At 41.3% G+C, this 21,384-nt stretch overlaps 2 protein-coding genes across 2 annotated transcripts; one reads left to right on the forward strand and one right to left on the reverse strand.

The window, feature by feature from the left end:
* Positions 1–200: 200 nt before the first annotated feature.
* Positions 201–5,977, forward strand: ap2s1 (adaptor related protein complex 2 subunit sigma 1). The gene is made up of 5 exons (XM_041940114.1): positions 201–337; positions 931–1,080; positions 1,609–1,722; positions 3,557–3,616; positions 4,342–5,977. The coding sequence occupies exons 1-5, from the start codon at positions 335–337 to the stop codon at positions 4,441–4,443; spliced, it is 429 nt and encodes a 142-aa protein (XP_041796048.1). The 5' UTR covers positions 201–334; the 3' UTR covers positions 4,444–5,977.
* rab4b (RAB4B, member RAS oncogene family) lies at positions 4,926–16,976 on the reverse strand. The gene is made up of 8 exons (XM_041940112.1): positions 16,819–16,976; positions 13,464–13,544; positions 12,298–12,412; positions 11,928–11,990; positions 9,910–10,064; positions 9,616–9,711; positions 9,266–9,438; positions 4,926–9,128 (listed from the first exon to the last, which is right to left on the reverse strand). The coding sequence occupies exons 1-7, from the start codon at positions 16,832–16,834 to the stop codon at positions 9,323–9,325; spliced, it is 642 nt and encodes a 213-aa protein (XP_041796046.1). The 5' UTR covers positions 16,835–16,976; the 3' UTR covers positions 4,926–9,128; positions 9,266–9,322.
* Between the last annotated feature and the right edge of the window lie 4,408 nt (positions 16,977–21,384).

Here is a 21,384-nt window from a genome sequence, read left to right on the forward strand (position 1 = left end):
AACTACACATCAAAATGTTTCTACCACAGATAATAACAATAACGGCCCTTTCGGCCCTCATGTGATCTAAACTACGACTGAAAGAACGACACCGTGGAGGGACGCTGGTTCTTGTAGTGCCATATCACCTTCCCCAGGTTCTAAATGTGGCGACAAAAACTACATTCCCCACCGTGCATCACAATCTGGCATACTTTCGCACTTCCTGTTAGCTCGGGGTAGATAGCGGACGAGCGGTCGAAGAAATTACTGATGTATCTATGTAAAATCGTAGCATAACTACTCAGGAAAGTGCTACTGTGGAGAGTCTAAGGTCCATATTTAGGAGACAACAATGGTAAATATGTCACAGATGAACACCTTTCTGCTTACTTCTCATAGTATCAGCGTATTACCGCTAGCTTGCTAATATCTGAGAGTTCGCTGGATAACCTCTCCATTCAGCCAGTAGAAAACGTTAGCTAGTCAGTTAGCTTAACTTACCGTAAGAGCCACAGATACGAAGTCTCGGTGTTTCCCACGGACACCAACTGGCGCTAATAGCTCAGATACATCAAACGCAATGATTTTGACTTTGCCAAAGGTCTTGCACAATCATGTTGTCAAAGTTAATGGGTGTGGTTCAGTTTACGCTAGCGTACACGTTAGCTAAAGCTAACTCCACCAGTATTTATCTTGCAGACGTTACAGTTAAATAACGGTTGATTATACTGCTAAGTAGATGTAAAGATAGTAATATTGCTACATTCTGAGAACGTCTAATGTTAAATTATAAACGAGTGAGAGGTAATAATTAAGATAACAAATTAGATAGATGGAACTATCATATCACTACAACAGAAAAGACACGTATTTCAGGAGACTTGCATTTGTTGTAATCATTTTTTTCTCTATTCTATGTTTTCTCTCTCTCGAATTTTCATCGTATAGATCCGCTTCATCCTCATCCAGAACCGAGCAGGGAAGACACGACTGGCCAAATGGTACATGCAGTTCGATGACGATGAGAAACAGAAGTTGATTGAGGAAGTGCATGCTGTGGTGACTGTCAGGGACGCCAAGCACACCAACTTTGTGGAGGTATGGGATTAGTTAGTATAGTATGTATGCATGCATTGGTTGGATGGTTCTCTGTTTTCCTGGGTGGTTCTGTGAAATGCCTCATAATGTTACTTTGTTCGGTTATACCAGAACTTTTTTTTTCTAAATCCTATCAAGGACCACAGCATAATGACTGAAACCACACTGTCCTTAAAAATCTATGTTGTGGCTTTTTTTACAGTAAAATAATTGGGTGACTCATGTGTGTCCCACATTACCAACATTTTCCACTAGCTACTTAAACAAATCATAAGTCAATTTTCTAAAGCAATTTGAAAAAGAAGCATTACAATAATTGGATGGCATTGTAGAGAAATGCACTGTCAAAGGAAAATAAATTCTGTTCTTCTGCTTGTTTTATTATGTATTTTGTTGGAAAGTTATTAGAAATACAATGGATGTGTTTTACCTTAAAGCTGGGAATCTTAAGCCCGAGCAAAGCTGTGTTTATTGTCATAATATGAGAGAAAAAATTGTTAAGAGGCTGTATCTGTGTTTTTCTCACAGTTCAGGAACTTCAAGATCATTTACCGGCGTTATGCTGGTCTGTACTTTTGTATTTGTGTGGACGTGACTGATAACAACTTGGCATACCTTGAGGGAATCCATAACTTTGTAGAGGTAAGTGGCACACACAACACATGATATAGAGACTTAGTACGTGAACTATGATGATTTACTTCTCATGGTCTGATTGTTTTCAGGAATGTCTGTTAATGATTTCCTTTAAAATTTCCCCTCTTCTGCTTTCCTGCAGCTTGTTAATCTCAAACCTGCATACTTGTGGGAAGTATGGACTGTAGTAAAATGACATTTAGTGGCAGAAATAAATTGTTTATTATTCAGTATTCAAGTTTCTGGGTGATGCACCTTACAAAAGACAAGTAGGTGTTACCCACACTAACTATAAGATTTTGCAATGGTATCAAACTAACTTTCTATATGTATATAAAACAGACATGTATATATATAACATGTATAGTTGATATATATTATGTAAAGTTTTGTCTTTAACAGAATATGGATTATCAGATTGGTGCAAGGGAAACAGATGAGTCACAGGTTAACTAACAGTCCATTAATAATCTATTTCAGTACAAATTCCAAGACACACTAAAATGAGTTTCCAAATTCATGTTACATTGTTGTGTTCAGGGTGTGTCAGTATTGACTTGGATCTGTGTTAGATAATGCCAGGTCAAATGATGCTGGAAACAAGCCTTCAGCAATAAAATAACAAATTGATCACTAATTACAATCTGAGTCTGACATCAACTGACTGCACAGGGATTGCACAAACACTGAAATAATGACCAGTATATATAAACATAAAAAGACTTAGGCTGCTAATATCAATTATACAGTAATTTCAGATTTGCGGCTCATGCTGTTACAATATGTGAGCATGTCAGATAAAAACTTAGCTGTTTCCTAATAATGTCTGTGCTAGCTTCTGTATGACCTCTTCTTTTAGAGCTCCTTGCTACATAGAATTTGTACACTACCCAGATAACTATGGTAATACAGAAATCTCTGAAACTTTTCATTCCAGAAAGGTAGAATCTGTATTTCTGAATCGTTGTCTTAGTCAGGCAGTAGTCGAACATTCAGTGTATGTTGTTTCAAAAACTTGTGCTAGCAGTCCGTGCAGAGTAGTTGGTGACATTTTTAAAATGATGGTTATCTCCTTTGTAATGGACCTCCTTGGTAAGCAAGTTATTGTATTATTCGATTGAATGAATGACTTGCTATGTTTATACTAAATCTTGGTAATTATGTAGCTTCTGTCTGGCTTGCATAATTGTTTAACATTTTCCTTTTCCGAATCACATTCAGTTTTATAGATCAAATAGTACAAACTGACATTGTGAGCTTAAGGTACAATCTACTGTTTGTTTTCTGCTAAGACAAACAATAGACCATTTTAAATCCAGAGCCCTCAGGAGTGAAGGTCATTTGATGTAATGTTTGATTATGAAGGAATGCGTGGAAAAGCAACCTATTAAAATCAATACAGTGTATGTTTTTTTTATTATATTAAGTCAGCGCACCCAGACACTCAGCAGGACTTCATGGTGCTCGTTTCATGGTTCAGTTAAGCAAATTCTTAACAAGGGGGTCAGTAATTCTGCCACTGAAAATGACACCGTATCACTGCCTAAAAATGATCTCTTGTAAAACCAGATGAGACGGGAGCCACATAAATTTTGATTCGGCGTATTTTAGATGGATGTCCTTGTAGTGGAAATCAGGCTATTACATGGTTGTTAAATGGATTCTGCTGCTGCTGCTATGGCCTCAGTGTATTTCTGAACTAATGCATCACATCAAGCCATACAATTACCAAACATCTGCTGTATGTCTTATTATAATAGAGTATTTGGTCCTATTTGGTTCTCCTGGCTGCTATCTGATTGAATTGATTTTTCTTTACTGCTCCTCTCTTTCTCTTAAGGTGCTGAATGAGTATTTTCACAACGTGTGTGAGTTGGACCTTGTATTCAACTTCTACAAGGTAAGGACATCGCAAGATTATTTTTGCCTTTAGAGGTTTTCAAATACTTTTACCTTGATTAGACAAAAGGGGCTGAGGAGTACAAAAGGCAGATGAGGAGAGGATGAGGAAATGTTTTTTTTTGTTCTGTTTTTTTTTTCACTTCAATGCCATGGCAACTGATAACACATTCACAACCTGAGCAGTTATTCAGTGAGATTCATCTAAATCATTGTTAATGGGGGGGGGGGGGGGGTATATGTGTATTCCTTATAGATAATGATAAGCAACAGAACATTCTGTTCTAGAATGTTTGCAAGCATTCTAGAACGTCCAGTGATACTCAGCTGCTCCTAAGGCAGAAACTATGTCACACGCTCAGTCACCCTCTTCTCTCAGGTGTGTGGCAAGGAAGACTGATTCATCCCATCTTACATGTCACATTAATTCATGTGTGGTTATGTTTGCCAGTGTCTTATTGTAGTCATCCAGTGGTTATTTTCACATTTTGATGACACAGAGGTGAGTTTGGATAATGATGACCACAGGCTGGATGATGACTTGCCTCTGTATAGGACAATTTTCCAGGAAACCAAACCCTTTTATGTGCAATAAGGAAGATAATGTCACTTTGGTCTCAGTTCCAACAATGTGGCTTGTGGTATTTGTACACTATTTTAGTCTTGGCTTGCCTTAATCTTCTCTTTTCCTGCCTACTAATGCACTTCCTGTGTCTACACTTCAAGGTGTACACGGTGGTGGATGAGATGTTCCTGGCGGGAGAGATCAGGGAGACCAGTCAGACCAAGGTCCTCAAGCAGCTCCTCATGCTCCAGTCACTTGAATAGTAAACAGATGACCATTCCTCCCACCTACCCACTAATCTGCTGCCCTGGCACCTAGACCGACCCACCTGTCATTCTGGAAAGGACCCCCTGTCATTTGCCTGCTCTACAGAGCAGACCTCAGTACTTAAAGAACTTGAGGAGGGGGTGTTTTAGAAATAGAATAACACAATATTGTTTACATATGGATATATAATACAGAACTTCAGTTAACCTGTTTGTCATAGCAGTATATCGGTTGTACTTTTAATGAAGTCACCAAGTATGAAGGCTGTACATTTCAACATGTTAACATCTCATTTACCGCCTAGGTTACAATCAACTACATTCTGTTTCCCTGAAGCCAGAGGCTGCAGAAATGAGTTATTTCATGTAGTACCCAGTTAGTCTTTACATTTATCTCTGTGCAGTGTGGAAACACTGGTGTAGATCTATCTCCTCCTCCTCCTCCTCCTCCCCCCTTCATTAACCTCAACATTCATTTAATGGCACTACTGTAACTAACAAGCACCATGTGTAAAGAGAGGCCGCCCATAATGATCCACGTGCATTGAGCACTTACAACAGCCAGCTCTATAAATCCACGTAAAGAAGGGCCTTCCCTGTGATGTGGCAGCAGGCTTGTCACGCCTTCTGCTCGTTTTATATCCACATCACAGTACAAGCAGGCTACAACCAGAAAGCCCTTTAGAGCAATTGACCCAACCACGGCAAGTTCATAATTGAATGGAGTGTACTCAGGATGAGTGCCATTTTGACGTTGTGTTATGGCAACCTGTGCTGTGTCAGACATCCTCACAGCTGATGATGATAAACAGTGCAGGCTACATTAGCTCAGGTGGCGACTCTCTGGGTGCTGTAATCGTTTTCAAAGCATTTCAGATCATCTAAGTCATTTGATCCAATTTGTTAAGTTAAATGGTGCTTGTTGGTCACACTCAAAACACTTAAAAAACATGAACACACTCAGACGGATTAAGACGTGGATGTAGAAAGTATATTTTACATAAAGCAGTGCTGTGAAGTTTGCTTCGTATGGTGTGTACATACAGTGTATCTTGCATATGTTAAATATTGTGAAATTAACTGTCATTCCAGAAAGAGTGGTTCCTGCTCACTATATGGTATGAGCAGTATTGTGAAAGATCCATAAATTCCTTTGGCATTGCGCAACATAAATTGGCTTCTAAGTTCCTCCTGCCGACCTCATGAACTTTGGCGAAAAGAAAAAAAGAATCCACTTTTGTTCATTTCCCCTTGCTGGACTTAAATGTTGATGCGATTACTTGTTATAACATAATTTTAACCATATCCAGTCACAAAGGTGGTTCAAATGTTACTGTTGTTGAGCTTTTGTATTTTTTTTAATGATTAGGCAATAGTGAAATATGTACGGCTTCCCTTATTGTCCACCTGTGTGAGTTTGTTGATGGAAGATGTGTGTTTGTATGTATTACTGTCTCTGACAACTACCCAGATCAGTACATCCCATTATATGTAAATAAACAGATGAAATGATACATGAACGTCAACCATAGCTGCTCCTAGTTGTACAATAATCTTCTATGAAAAGGAAGTTTTGGTTTTTGACTGTGACCATCACAGGATGACCTTTAAATGTGATGTGTGTGAGTTTTTAAGGACAGGAACTGGAAATTCTTCTGTCCAATATATTAGCACCATCTAGTGGCAAAACATGAGCACTTCCACTTTATTATGAGCTCATCCTGACAGCCTGTCTAGGATCAATAAATCAGTCAATATATCCACTCCAGCTACATTAAACCACTCTCGCCGTTGCTCCATCGACCTGAGAAAATAAATCCACAATTGGACACGGAGGGCATTTACTCTTCATCACGAGTCCTCTGCTATCCTAACCTCACCCTGACTGCCTTTGAGAGAAATGATTCGACTGAAGAATGGAGCGAGGCGGCAAATGAATCATGCACATGGGCTCTACTGTTAAATTTCAGGGTCGGTTAAGTCAGCTGCCTATAAACCTGATGTGCTATAACTTGTTGCTCCCAGGAGAGAGGGAGCAAAAGTGAAATTTGCATATACTAAGGATCTGATGTACTTGAACATAGCGAGCGCTTTAACAGGAACAGCAGACACAGATGATTAACATAAACATCCAAGAGATTGATGAAAGGTATTAACTGAAAAAACAAGCAGTTTACTGGGAATTGCATAATCATTACAATCAATGAGCAACACTCACCCCCAACTGACGATAGACAAATCTTATTTACAGTATAGGTTACTTGAGATGTACAGTAGAATTTAGGTTGATTACATAACATTAGTTACTAAGCAACAACTGAGTAGGATTGTGTTCATCACATGATTGAATCCACACTGGAAGAAGTGGTAAATTAACACTTATCACATCTATTTTGATGAGTGCTTATTACGAACTGTACAATAAATACACACAGGTGAATGCAAGCCTCAGCAGCTTTCAACCATTTAGATGATTTGACAGCTGAATATAAAGGACAACTTGTGAATGTGAGTGATCAGAGCTGCTGCCGATGGCCTCCTACAGCTCAGGAAGTCAACATCCTTCATCATTACCTCCACGTCTGCTGCGGGCAGCAAACAAGTCAAAGCTCGGGCAGCAGCAGTTTATGACCACAACAACAGTCTTGCCTCGTGACAGCAGAGACAAGGAAATCAAATGAAGCACCTCAGTTGTTATTTAGTAAGAAATGATAACATCTACAATTAAAATCTTTATTACAGTATACTGTTCAAGTAAAATAAAATGTACAATTCTATAGTTGCAGCATATAAACAAAACAAACATGAAGTTTTAAAAGTAAAAGTGCACTTGCAGAAGGAGACAAACTATCACAATGCCAACACTTTATGAGAACTACATTTTTTTTGACCATCTGTCTCTTGATATCCTATACTATATCATGTTTGCTCTTCATGTTTTTTCCCGTCAGTGTGCTGGCTTACTTAAGCATTAAACGCATATGGTTTGCCTGGGAGGACATATGCTAACAGTTGAGGAGAAGACATGAGAAATAGGTTTTGCAGGCAGTTTGTTTTGATCGCCTCAGTGCGACCTGCTGTCAGTGGTTCAGACAGAAGCAGTGCCTTTGACTCAACAGTAGGGCGGGACAGTTCGGGATGTTTATAAGTCATTAGCTCACAGCCTCATTCTCCTCCCGCAGCACCACGAACCGTGTTGTCAGTGTTGTTCACGGATAGAGGAAACCGCTTCTCAGTGGAAATTCCCCATTTCTCTTTGGGGCAACACGGAGTCTGTTCTGAGGAGAAAACATCTGTGTCGGCTCGGCAAAACTCAAGGACATTTTGTGGGAGAGCAGAGGTGCGTCTGTGTCTGACAAAGAGGAGTGAAAACTACTTGAAATGTTAAAAACTAAATCCTAACTTTTATCAAGGCTGAATGACTGAACAGCGCCGAGCCTCTAAGAGGGAACTGTGTGGGCAGTATGAAAGTTTCCCAAACATGGCACCGAGGCAAAACCAACTGTGGTTTCCTGTGACGTCCCTTGTACAGTATGTGCAGCATGAATTAAAGGGAGGTCAAGAAAATGGAGAAAAAGCCCAGCAGGAGGAGTCAAAGACATTGTTAGTTTTGTAAAGACTGATTCTTAATTTTATACTGTGACAGGACCAGAGACACTGGGGCTAAATCTGATCATGAGAATCTACAGACTTTGGGAACTTTGGAGTGAAACAAAGAGCAAAATGTCTTTTTATTTTTGTGCTTTAAACCTGACCCACAGGCTTGCCTATGTTGATGTAGAGTGGAGTGATTGGACTGTTCCCTTTGACTGTTTAGTGATGTGGTGACTAGGAATAATATTCCGTAGATCGACAATATGAAGTACTGTATATTACTAAGGCCAGCAATCTATGTCGTAACAGTGCATTTTTCAACCAAAACTGTCAAATGGCTCAATAAAACACACAGCAAATAGTGAGAAACAGAACTGGGCTCTAACATTTGGGCCCGTATGATTTAAAAAATTGTAACTACACTCGATTAGCTGCTTTCATTTGGATCAGGAAAAGAACCACAGCTGAAGAAACCTTTACAAAGACTTGCATTGTATCCGGTTTGCAGTATATCTACAATAATTCGAAAGCAAAATCTGTGCATGTTTACATCATCTGACTTACAAGAGGACACGTTTAGACTGTTTATCACCATCAATGACAGGCTAAAGTCACACACTCAACCCAAATAATGGATAATAAAAAGCAAAATATCAACAGGTGCCTTTATGAATGTTAAAACTCAAAAGCGCCGACCAAACTAATCATGAATCATATCCAGATAGGCTGAACGATGAATATGCGCAAAACTGTTTACCAATAATAATTTATAAACAACGATGTGCAAATGTAGAAAGCAGGTAGGTGTTAATAAAACCAGGATGAAAAAGCAGAGAGATAAAAGAAATGCAGGGCAGCCCATACACACAACCCTTGACTCGTCCTTGTCTGGTAAGTGACCAAGAAACCACTTTTCATAGAAGAGGATTCCTCTTCTTTATGATCCCAGCGTGTTCACACCGAGGGGTTTCCCTGCCCAGATGCAGGGGCGAAGGGGTTGCAGTGATCTCCATGACCACTCATCCAGGTGATCCAAGGTGTGTGAGACTGCAGAGAGAAGGGTCCCACACACCAAAAAACACCTGGAGCTGAGACACGGGAAGACAAAGGAGACGGGAAGGATGATCGCTGCCATGCCCTTACCACGTTAGAGACGGATTTCAGGTGGGGTCTCTTATTTCTAAAGAAGCACTGTTACAGCCTGAGTTGATGACTTGCCACTAACCTGTAGGGGACGTCCTGTCTGTGTGGGCCTGTGAGCTGAGGTGAGCTGAGGCGATCCCTAGCAATTACACTGCTGTTTATTCTGTGTGGTGGTGCCTCTCGGCTGTCGCAGCTGCCTCAACGAAGCGTCTCCATACTGGATACCTGAACCCATCCTCTCTGGGTCCAACTCACCTTTGACACAAAAACATGATGACACATTTCAGACTTACATACGAGAGTAAAGGCAAATCCACAGGGCTTCATGCACTCAAGCACAGAGATCCTACTCAAAAACCAGTAAATGTGTGCACACGTTCACAGACACAGCCGACTCAGGCACACCTCTTTAACAAACAGTGATACGTGTACCTGAGTCTATCTTGTTGAGGATGGTGCGAGCACACTTCAGGAAGCCCTCCTCGACATTCTCCCCTGTCAGAGCACTCGTCTCCAGGAACATCAGCTCTACATGAGCAAAAAGAAAAAAGCACACATTCAAGGTGGAAGAAAAAGGAGAGAGTGGAAAGAGACAGAAGGAGCAACAAAAGACAGGATGGGGTGGCATAACTCATGCAAAGCCAGCATACAGAATAATACAGACAAAAGGAAATAAGATGAGATAGAGGCTTGAAATGTGGATAATGTAGATTTAACATCAGTTACCGTTCTCCTGAGCAAAGCGCGACGCCTCCAGGAAGGTCACCTCTCTGTCTGCATCCAGGTCTTTCTTGTTGCCGCACAGGATAATAACAATGTTGGGGCTCGCTAGAGTCCGTGCATCTGTCAGCCAGTTGGTTAGGGCGTTATATGTCTCCCGACTGAGAGACAGGACAGGACAGATGGACACTTTTTAATGGGAGACAACGGCTGGTTTATCGCTGGAGCGACCTGAAACATGTCATGCTCAAATGGTTTTGCATAGCCTCAACGGTCCAAGTGATACACAAATTTCCACGTCAGCGAGGACTGTACGCGTGTGTGTGTCCAACTAAGCTGACACCCAATCTAGTATAAACTGTAGTACACAGAACTGCGTGCATATCCTCTGTGTGTCTGTAGTATATGTGGGTCTTTAAAGTACTCTTGTGTGGTAAATAATGTAGCCCCGTTTCAATGCATTCAAATTCTATTAATTTTACTTCCCTTGCTCAAACAGTGACCTCTTCCTTTACATAAACACACAAAAACTTACTAGGAGCAGGTTATTTCAATTCAAGGACAAACTGCTATATATATGTAGTACTAATATCTAAGGAATAAGTCTTCAAAGGCTTTCTGCTTGCTAACCATGAAGCGCATGATCCTTTATTGTTATGGGGCCTTCAGACTTTTGCTTCGAAAAGGAAAATGTAGCATGTCTAACTTCAGAATAACCAAATAAAACAGACTTTCATGTTTGGTTGCTGGGTAATGCAGAGGTACTCAAACGTGTGTAAGTGACTAATAAATACCAACTTTCTGATTCTGTGGTTACACAGAAACTAGTTAGTGATACAAGTGTAAAATGTATGCCTTCTGAAACCTGAAAACAGAAAACCCTGTTCCACTAGAAGGGTGTGGGTCAACAGAATAATGTTTAACAGCTGCTTTCACGAACGGCCAAAGACTGACGTCACTCCTCATCTACACGCTGATGAGCCCGAGCGGCTCAGCTGCAATCTGACTCACATACTGTCCATCTTCCTGTTAACCTTTTCACCTGAGAAAGTGATGCATGTCTCCATCTACCACTCATCCTCTTGTTCCGCCCCCACCCTCCTCCCCCTGCGTTTTTCCCTTCAGGTGACACTTTCTGTGATGGACTTCTGCTTTCCTGACTGCTGCCTGCCTGCCAGAGGACGCCTCTATATTACAACTCCTGCCACTCTGCACTCCACCTCTCCCGCCACAAAAGCCCATGCATTCTTACAAACATAAACTCTAATACATTTCTGTCTCTCTGCATGACTGCATCCACTTCATCTTGATTTCACAACCCCTCTATGGCAACCCAAATCTCATGAATACAGGCCTGTGAGTGCTCATATCTCACTATATGGGCCCAGCACATGGTAAATTGCACAATTTCTGGAGGCGCTATGGGCAAGCTATATTTTATATACCACAAAGAGTGGAAGCAACAACCTAGGTACTCAAAAAAATAAACTGAGACTAAAGTGAAATACTATTTACAGTCAAGCTTCATGGATCAGTAAATTTCAATTTCAACTCCAACTAGATCCAATTTCAACAGATCAAAATATCATTGCTGTGAATGTCTGGCAGCGTGCTCCTCTAACTACAATGTTGGGGGGTGTTTTTGGTCGTTTTTCATGATTATTTTCTCATTTAATGAAGATGAACTGTTTTTGAGACATTTCCTGCACTGGCAGGAAAATATAAGTAATGTCTATATGGAGAACATTATATGTAAAAAACAGATTCCAAAAAAGTTGGGACGCTGTGTAAGATGTAAATAAAAACATTTTTTAAAAGTTGGTGAGGTAAAACATTGAATATATTGTCTTTGCGCTGTTTTCAATTGAGTATATGACAAAAACGATTAGCAAATGATTACATTCCGTTATATTTCTGATTAGTGGCCACATTTTTTGGAATCAGGGTTGTAAATTTCATTATGCTACACAAAATGCATAATTTGTAGAAAGGCAGAGGGACAGTGAGTGCAGTGATCCTTTTACCTGGTAATATCATAGACGAGGAGCGCTCCAGCTGCTCCTCTGTAGTAGCTGCGTGTAACAGAACTGCGGAGAGAACACATGAATCCACGTTAAAATAACGTATTCAATGTATATATATCAGCTGGTGAAACTTGGCTGGGGAAGGTGAATGAGAGGCTGTCTCTTGCTTTTAGCTTTCATCATCAGTCTGGTATGTAATTACTACAAGGGAGCTCCTCAAAGACATGTGACTTCGAGACTGTCCACATCTGTGTGTAACTGTGAAACTGGATGTTGCCCAAAGACCGTATGTGTGCTTGGCAATTCATGTTAACCATGTATTTCTAAAAAGTCTGCCAAACCCTTAGCAGGAAATACTGAAGGCCATTACCGGAATCGCTCCTGCCCAGCAGTGTCCCAGATCTGCAGTTTGACCGTCTTTCCACCAACGTTGACCACTCGGGAACCAAACTCCACGCCAATGGTGTGGTTTGAGTCCTGTTTGACTGCAACAAGGATGCAGAGGAAAGGAAGTGAAACAGGAGTGAACCTGAGGCGACAGCACAGCAGAGCAACTAACTTCAGCACGTAATGCGATTCCTTTTTTTTACTGGCAAATGTATGGACTGTGGAGGCTGGTGGAGAAGCCTTTCAGTTTAAGCAACAAGTGTGAACTGTAATAATGAAGACAACACACTGTTCCCAGAATGTTACCTCTAATCTACAATACGTTGGTGTGTTTTGCTTGTTGTTATCTTCAAACGGCTCATATCCACATTAGAGACAAGAGGGAATCTAGAGGAGATTAACGCTGTCAACCTGCCCTCCCTTTCTCTCTCCAGTGACAGCACAGGGAGCCAACACGTCTTTAATCAAATTAATACAAGCATGTGTGAGTGTATGTATGTGGCTGTGTTTTCACATTGTTTTTTCATTACAAACAAAAGCGCATCTGTGGATTTTTAGACAAGTGCTAGCAAATATCACACTGCTAATTTTTATTCCATAAAAGCTGCAGTTATTAGACATCCTCTGGGCTTTACTGGCTTATTTACTATCTTATCAAAATCTTCACAGTTTTGTTCACAGTTTAATGGATAGATTAAATGTTTTGTTATAACTGATCTTATGTTCAGTTTGTTGACACTATCAGAGAGAGGTGTCGATTTAATTTAATTTTAGAAGCCATTCTTAGTTGGGGCTCTTTATTGGACTGCACTATACACAAATACATACAGAAAGCATGTGAGTACTTTATCAGATCTTAGTTCCATCATTATCTACTGTGAGTGTTATGAATATGGATTTTTTAGTTTGACTCCACATGGAAGTCAATGAATAACTACCCCAGGAGGAACTGGAAAATTCAGCACAGTGCAACCTCACAGCAGAGTAAGAGGGTATGTTTGAAGTGTCTGTCATGAAACAACTCAGGAAATTAGCAGCACTAATTTCATGACTGCATCGATTTCTGTGTGTCCATGTAATGACACAATTACGGTTTCACCCTTATGCAAGCCTGATGTGACGAATGGGTTTCAGTGAGGTAAAACTTACACTTGTTCTCTATGAATTGGTGGAGGAGGCAGGATTTCCCTGTTCCGGCACTCCCAATCACCAGAAACTTAAACAGGAAGTCTGAAAGCAGAGAAGAGGAGGTAGAGATCAATGCAACACCAACGTCAGGGGAGGATCCCGAGAGACAATCCTGAGATTTCCTCTTAATCCTATTGAGCTTCTTCTTTCACAGTATCCTACAACCCCAAATTAGCCTACTAATCACAAAGCCTTGCATGTAATCAGCATAACCTGCTAATTATGATTCTAATTTAATATGCTTGTTTGTATAAGGTGCAAAATGACACTACCACGTAATAAAACATGCCATTAGAGCAAAGCTTTAGAGGTAATAAACATGGCCTAGGTTATCTGACTTGTGCAGGGATTGAATGACCACAGCCAGCTGGTTGTACAGACGTTGTTGTTGTTGTGGAGAACAGGCCCTTGCTGTGGAAAGTACAACCCAACCCACGGAGAGGTTCTGGAGCTCAAATGACTCGAGCCCCTGACATGCAAGGCCATCCACAGAACAGACAGCCTTCGTGTGCTGTGACCAAATATGGCACAGAAGACATTTACAACACATCACCAGATCAATGAGATATGAAACCATGTCAAGATGCAGGAGGTGTTGTGTGTGTGCGTGTGTGTGACTCGAGAATGAATTCTAGAATCAAAAGTGAGTCAGTGTTTGTGAGTAATGCACGGAAAGGCACTGAAAGAAAAACAGGAAATCCAAGAGTGATGGTGTGTTCTCTGACCGTGAAAGTAAATAATGATTGCAGACTGCACCTTTCCTCCTGAGAGCCTGCTTCAGTTGGAATCTGAAGACAGTGTGCAATTTCAGTTCAAGCTTGAGTGCTGGCTCTGCAGGCAGAGGTGCAGGCCTGGCAAATGATTAGTGACTACTGTTGAGATTAAGAGCCAGGTTAACATCCTGTGAGTATTAAGCTCCACACAAGGTCAACAGAAACAGTAGTTTAGGGGAAAAAAAATAGGCGCAGAAGACAGTGAGCTTTAGTTCCTGAATGGCATTTAAACTTATCATGATAGTGCTCTTGGAGCCACCTTCATCAACCGACACACACCAGCCGCCAGCTCAGTTTACGGTGCACCTTTGTTTGTTGAAGCGGGTGTTTTCTTAAGCAACACAAGCTAGAGGTCAAATTCATGGTAACAGAACTGCTAAAGCAAAGCAAAGGAGCCTACATGCACTCACAGATTTCTTCTGCAACAGCAGTCACGACCCATCTCAACCACACGTTGTCAATGGCCGTGACAGCAGAACTGACAGAATCAAAAGCTAACGGCTCTGTTTTAAAAGCTTGCCTCAGCTTTTCAACCGCTTCCCAGACATCGCATATTCCCATGCGAGATCTGCATACAACAATCAAGCTGTCAATATGTCAAAGCAACGGGGAGAGAGGAATGCAAGGCTGCCCTCTCAACAGCAGCCTTTCAAGCTATTGTATTCTTTACACATCAATATTAAACAACCCCAGGGAACAGACTAACACTCTTTTCTGCATTCACTTACACTGTGACAACACTTAACACACTCGGGCCCAGATCTACTGATGGTTTATGTCTGATGGGCTCTCTCATCTACTCAAAGTGCACAAGGCATTTTGCACTTGACGTTACAGGAGATGTTTTCCTCATTGCATATGCATGTGTATACTCTATGAATTTAGCACAAGGCAGAGGGAAATGTGGAAAATAGAGTTTTTTTTACAAGTAATAAACTATAATACAGTCATGTGTAAAAATGGCTGAAATCGATGCCAAGCAACATCATGTATCCTGTAACCCCTGTATGGACATTTTACACAATTAGATGAGATTTTATAGACTCAATAATTAATAAACAAAAAACATTGATAGATCAATAATGAAACCTAATGAAATAATAAAAATGAATTGTTTTCATTACTTAATGCTTTGTCCCAGCTCCCGTAACCACAGATTGCCGACATGGGACTGAGCACCATGGACTATAGAAATAGGTTAGCTCTGTTTTATGAAAAGAAAGAAAGAAAGTGTCTAGCCTATTTTCATTTTTAAAAGTAGTATCAGTCCAATTTAGAATTACTCTGAAAAACGACTCACAGTAAATTGCTATTTAAAAACTGCCATTGTCAATTATCTAGTTCATTCTCTATCTTCTTACACAAACTACATTCTCTAACTATAGGCGATAAACTAATGAAAGAGTGCCATACTGTCCAAGGACCAAATGAATGAAACATTTTCATGAATTCCATCTGGGACCATTTAACCTGGCCATGTGCTTATTGCATCCATAATGCTTTTTGCCAGTTCCACCACTGGCCCTGCAGGAGGGGAGAGGGCTCAGGAGACTGAGCTAGAAATCAATAAAAGGCTATTACAGCTACCATTAGCACTGGCACTTTTACATAAATACTGCCCACTGGGATAAAGTTTCATACAAGGAATGAGGCACATGAAGAAACAGATGGAGGGAGCGTGTGTGAGAGAGAGTGCAACAGGAGAGGATGATGGTGTGCCGTTTCAAAACAACTGGGTCTATGGTGTCAGGCCCATTGTGCTACTGATACTATCAGGCAGAGTCATGCTAAAGGAATTTCTATCGTAATAACTTTGTTTGGTGTTTGGTCATAATGTCGATGCTCACAGACAGGTGCGGCCATGTCTTCTGTCAGAATTAACTTGTAATGGAGTACAGGCAGAAGTGAAGTTACTTGGACTGAGGATGAGAACAGATGTGGCAGAAACCACTGACACACCTGACATCTGCTGCTCGACAGGTATGATGATGAGCCACATCTATAACTTCCTCATTACAGGCCTAGCAGCTGCTAGCTACCTCTTTGGACAAAGTACATAGCACCTTATACTTAATGCAACATTATAGCAGCTTGCAAGGTCATCCAATCTGCTTGAATTCATAGCTCCGGTTACCTCAGCGTCTGCAAGCACATTCGTCATGTATCGGCATGCTACTGCAGCGCTGTAGCTCAAGTTTGGCCAACTTTTACCTGGAAATGTATCACCATCTGTTTGCTCGTGTTACTGACCGTTTAAGGAAGCAATGTACTCCGCCATGGTGGGACAGAGGTGGCACTTAATACACACGAAGCACTACACTTACACCAGTGTCTCTGAATGAAATGCCATCAGCAAATGCTAGTTATCTCTGTTAAAACCCGCAGACACGGTGAGGTGGCAGCTAACGTTACACTAAGCTAACCGTGTAGCTAGCTAACTAGCCAGGTTGCTAAGAGAAGTCTATCGCATCTCACCATAGACCAGTGTCTATGTAACAGCTAGCAAGCATGAAATTACATTCTGCCGCTCCGAACAAACATACCGTATGTCTCAGACATGTTGACCCTCGCTGTATGAAGGACTCAATCGGGCCTTTTTACTGTTCTCTTGGTATTGTGACAGCTGTGGGCTCGCTACACCTCTGTTGGGTGTTTATCTACGATGCTAGTTAGAGGTTTCCTTGATCCCTTCCTAGCTCTCTTGCTCCGACCACAACCAAACACGGCTGCTGCGTGCTACGTCATTCATGGTTTGGTGATGCCTTCTCGTGTTGCTGGCCATGTCGGAATTTTGGACGATCAAACATGACCAACCCGACAAAGTGGTCGAAAATAACTTCAATTTTGTGTGAAATAACAGAAATGTGATGAATGGTAGTTTACAAATGCCTCATGTTTTGAATATATGTCAGAAATTCCATTAGCACCCCTTATTCACTTAAATTCGAGTCAAATCTTTTTTAGTACTGAGAACGTAATGCACACTTAGGGAACAAGAAGGCAACATTAGCTCACCAGTCTCACCTACTTTGCCCAATTACCAGCATCGTTCATTTTCAGTGAAAGCAGGATTTATTCAGAAAATGCTAGTCTAATATACTTAATTTGATTCGCTTATTTCTGTTATAGTCTAAAATTAAACACAGTATATCTGTAGTTATATATCTCTGCAGGTGCAACAGCAAACCACAGGGTGGCAGGCAAAGATAAGAATACCTGACTGAATTTTCTAAAGACAGCAAAGTGTAGTTTAACTTGGTTAGATACTGAAGCCTCAACATTACATTACATAACATATGGGATTTTTGATTCATTTTGTATTTATTTTGTATTATTATTATTATTATTATTATTATTATTATTATTATTATTATTATTATTATTATTTTTCAAATTTCATTATGTTACATTCATTTGTTGTGGAAACTTACACATGTTGCCCATGCTGCTTGTACTAACCCCGTATCCTGGCACATCAGTGCACAAGCAAGTAGTGTCAAAATCTGCGGTAAGGGGAGTTATGCCTAAATGTGGTGTCTTTGGCAGATGACTACATTTCCATGGATATAATTGCTCACAGCAATGCTTGTGAGGTTTTAGAGGAATGAGGAATGTCTGTTTTATTGTTCTTTGCTTATTCATTCATCACCTTTCCATACCTGCATTCATACACACTCACCCAGAGCCCAGGGTGTGGAGTGCAGGGCCGCCCAAGGGCAACAGGTGATAAATTACAGAGTCTTCCACTCTGCTACTATCTCTCCTAGTTCCTCCCTGCCTTTGTTCTGCTTTGGCAGATCCACTCATCCTCCCCAGCCCTTTTAAAAGCTCTTTTCACTAAGATTAAAGACAGAAGGAAACACAAGGCTCAGCGTCGTGTGGGGGCACGGATGTTTTCCTAAGGTGGGCTACAAGAAAGGCTGGCCTCAAAGAAAAGAGGGAGGTTTTTTTTGCTTCCGTTAGGTGCTCTACTTACCTTTGAGGGTGTCTCAGTGCTCATTGTGTCTCATAGTCTCTCTTGTCCATTGTGGGTGTCACCGTCAGACCAGATATTTGTTTGGGCTGCAGGGCAAACAAGGTACTTGTGTGCGTCTGTGTGTGGGTTGATTGGGGATTGTGACCTTGGACTATCCTGTCACTAACAGTTCAGACTAACAGCAGAGGGGCCTGCTGCATTCACATGCTTTTAGAAAGACATGTCAAGCAGAAAATAGCAATGAAGAGACCAAACCAAGATCATGATGAAGTGTGATGAGCACACTGGGGAAGCCCCACATAAAAACCCAACAATGTTCGCAGTGTTTACAACAAACACTGAGTCATTTTGCAGAGGATAAGTTGAGTGAATCACTTCTTGAGACAGGTGAGCTCTGCAGCTGGCCAGCATCACTGTAAATATAAAGGTTTTGTCACATCATGAGTCATGAGTAAAACAGAGGGATGCCTGACGACATGCTGTTTTATATACAGACACAAAGGCGTGAAGTAAGGGCTATTAAGACACACGGTGGTGTAAACATAGCCGAAAGGTGTGAATCCATTTATGGGTTGAAACAAGCAGAAGAGTTCTGTAATAGCAGAGCGCTTACACCAGCTGACAGACTTCACCTATAGGGGCGCCGTGGCTGCAGAAGCTGAAGTTTGAAAAATCACAGATCGAAAGTCCAACTGTCAAAAACTGAATGAGGCTCTCAGACAGACGGTTACATGAGCCAACAGTACAGCTCTGATTCAGACTGAGGGGGTGTATTTATGTGCATACCTACTCTGCACATTAGCGCTTGTGCAACTGTTTGCTTGCATGCCAGGACATCCGCTTCAGTGCCGTACTTCAGTCTGCACTGCCTTCATCAGTAAACCTCTAGGAGGTCGCTATACATTAGAGCAGAAACCCCAGGCTATTTGAATTACTGTAAGCAAAGAGAGCCACATGTTAACAAAGGGGCGCTGCAGTCTTCGAAATGTGGGGGGAGAATAAGACAGCATCACACTGAGGGTTACAAATAAAAGAGACGTATCAAGTTCCTTTTAGCTATTCATTGTTCACGTCTCTTTCATATGTCCTTTATCAAAGGAGCTGGAATGCTGTGGACACCCTACGGTCAGCTATGAAAAGACACAACCTTTTGTACCGCATTTTAGCTATGAAAATAAGACCATCTTTATATTTTTATATAAAGACACTTGTTAGAGTTGTAATGTTTATGAACTGGCCACCTGTTAAATTCATACTTCAATCAAAGCAGTAACTGCTGACTGCTGCTAACTGTAGCTACCGTTAGCTCGCTGGCTTCGATAGCCGTGTAGCTGGATGTCCTATTAGCTGACTCTGGCTGGACCGGGAGCTCGGCGCACTGGAAGGTCTCTTTTGGACATTTGAAAGTCTTTTATATTATTATATATTGATGTCTCATTCTAACAGCAAAATAATTCTGTATTTTTAATGACAAACATCTTTATAGATCTGTGATAATTATAATCATAAAAACCTAACAATGAACAAGAAGGAGCGAGGGGGAGGTAAGGCGTCAGTCAGAAGCCAGGGGCCTGAGCGTGGGTTACAGTGTGGTCAGCCTTGGGGATGCCTGGAGCCAAACCCTCCAAGAAAACCAGCTTGGTGTTGTTTGACTGAGGGCAGACTGGATGCTACAGTGACTAACTATGGCTTCTTGTTCTGCAATGTGGTATTACAAGAGAGGACAGGCTGAGGTTCGCTGGTTGGCATGCTAACTTCAGTGGATATCTCAGAAACACAATACATAGACATCAGACAGGATTATTATGGAGAGATGATCTAAAAATAGAATGATGGCAGCTCAACCAACCCACAGACCCACAGACCTTTCACTTGGCAGGGAGGGACATTCAGTTTGCTTTTACTAGCTAAACAAGTATTTTTGCATGACATGAACTCATATTTTTCAGACTTAATGCAAAACACTACTGACTCAAGTAAAGATTCAGAGAAGCATTCAGCCTATCCTCCAATCCACTAATTAACTCTGTAGGTGGCCACGACGACGTATTGACATGAGACCAAGTTCCAAAGGAACAGAAGTCAGTGAGTTCAAGAGTCCAAGCAAACTAAAACAGCAACAACCAAAGCATCTTATAACAACCACTGTTGTATAAGCCAAGGTGACGCTAAAGGGTTCAAATTTAATGGAGCGAAGCCTGCAAGCTGGGTCAGGCAGGCCAGTTGTACTGTATTCACACATGACATACTCTATTCAACACACCCTTCACAATACAGCAGCCTTTTTAAGTGGCCTACTCTTTTGATCACCAGTGAATAGTCTGATCATGTCCCTTCAGACTTTTCGTGTTCTTCTGTCGGCGCTGCCGGCAGCTTGTATCCATCTTGACTCACTGCAGAAATGTTATGGATTACTGAGTCCCTTCAACAAGTTCAGTTGTTGTTCCTTGGGTTATGAGCAGATCTCCTGGCTCTGTGCACTCTGTGTCTGTGTGCTCATTAATACTGATAATCATTTATCGTCCCTCCAAATCCTCTAAGCTTGTTGTTCTCTTGAGGGACGTGACAAGGACAGAGCCAAAAATCAACTCAGTTCCATATTCACAAATTAAATCCATTCCACACGCGTTGGCTGCCTCAGCTGAGGATTTACGACCGTATTTACCCATATTTTGTTTGCTTTACTCACACAATGTCATTAAAGCCAATATTATAAAACCTCCATCACTTTATTTTAGAAGTGCAACACAATATCGCAGCAATGTAGTTTAAGTTAGAGATGTGATCAGCGGAGATCAAAGGTTAAGAGTATGGAAAGAAGAGTCCTGCTGACCCCTCCAGTGAGCTGATCACTATCTAAAGCCCAGCGGCCTCCTCCATACATCTTCTACTATCAGTGCACATGCTCACCTCTCGTCACCTCCACACCACAACTTCTGCTCTCCTTCCGCCCTCCACGCTGTCACACCACATCCTGGAGGAGAGCCTGAGGGCGGCCAAGTGTTGTCTGTGGTCAGGTGTTTTGGAGCCGGCAAGACGGTTTCACGTTGTTTGTTTTTGTGCTGCAACACTTTTTTTTTCCACTGGTGAGCAAAATATGTCAGCAAAACATATTTAAAACAGACCAGACTTA

This window comes from Chelmon rostratus, chromosome 7 (genome assembly GCF_017976325.1).
Source record: "Chelmon rostratus isolate fCheRos1 chromosome 7, fCheRos1.pri, whole genome shotgun sequence".
NCBI classification, from domain to species: domain Eukaryota; kingdom Metazoa; phylum Chordata; class Actinopteri; order Chaetodontiformes; family Chaetodontidae; genus Chelmon; species Chelmon rostratus.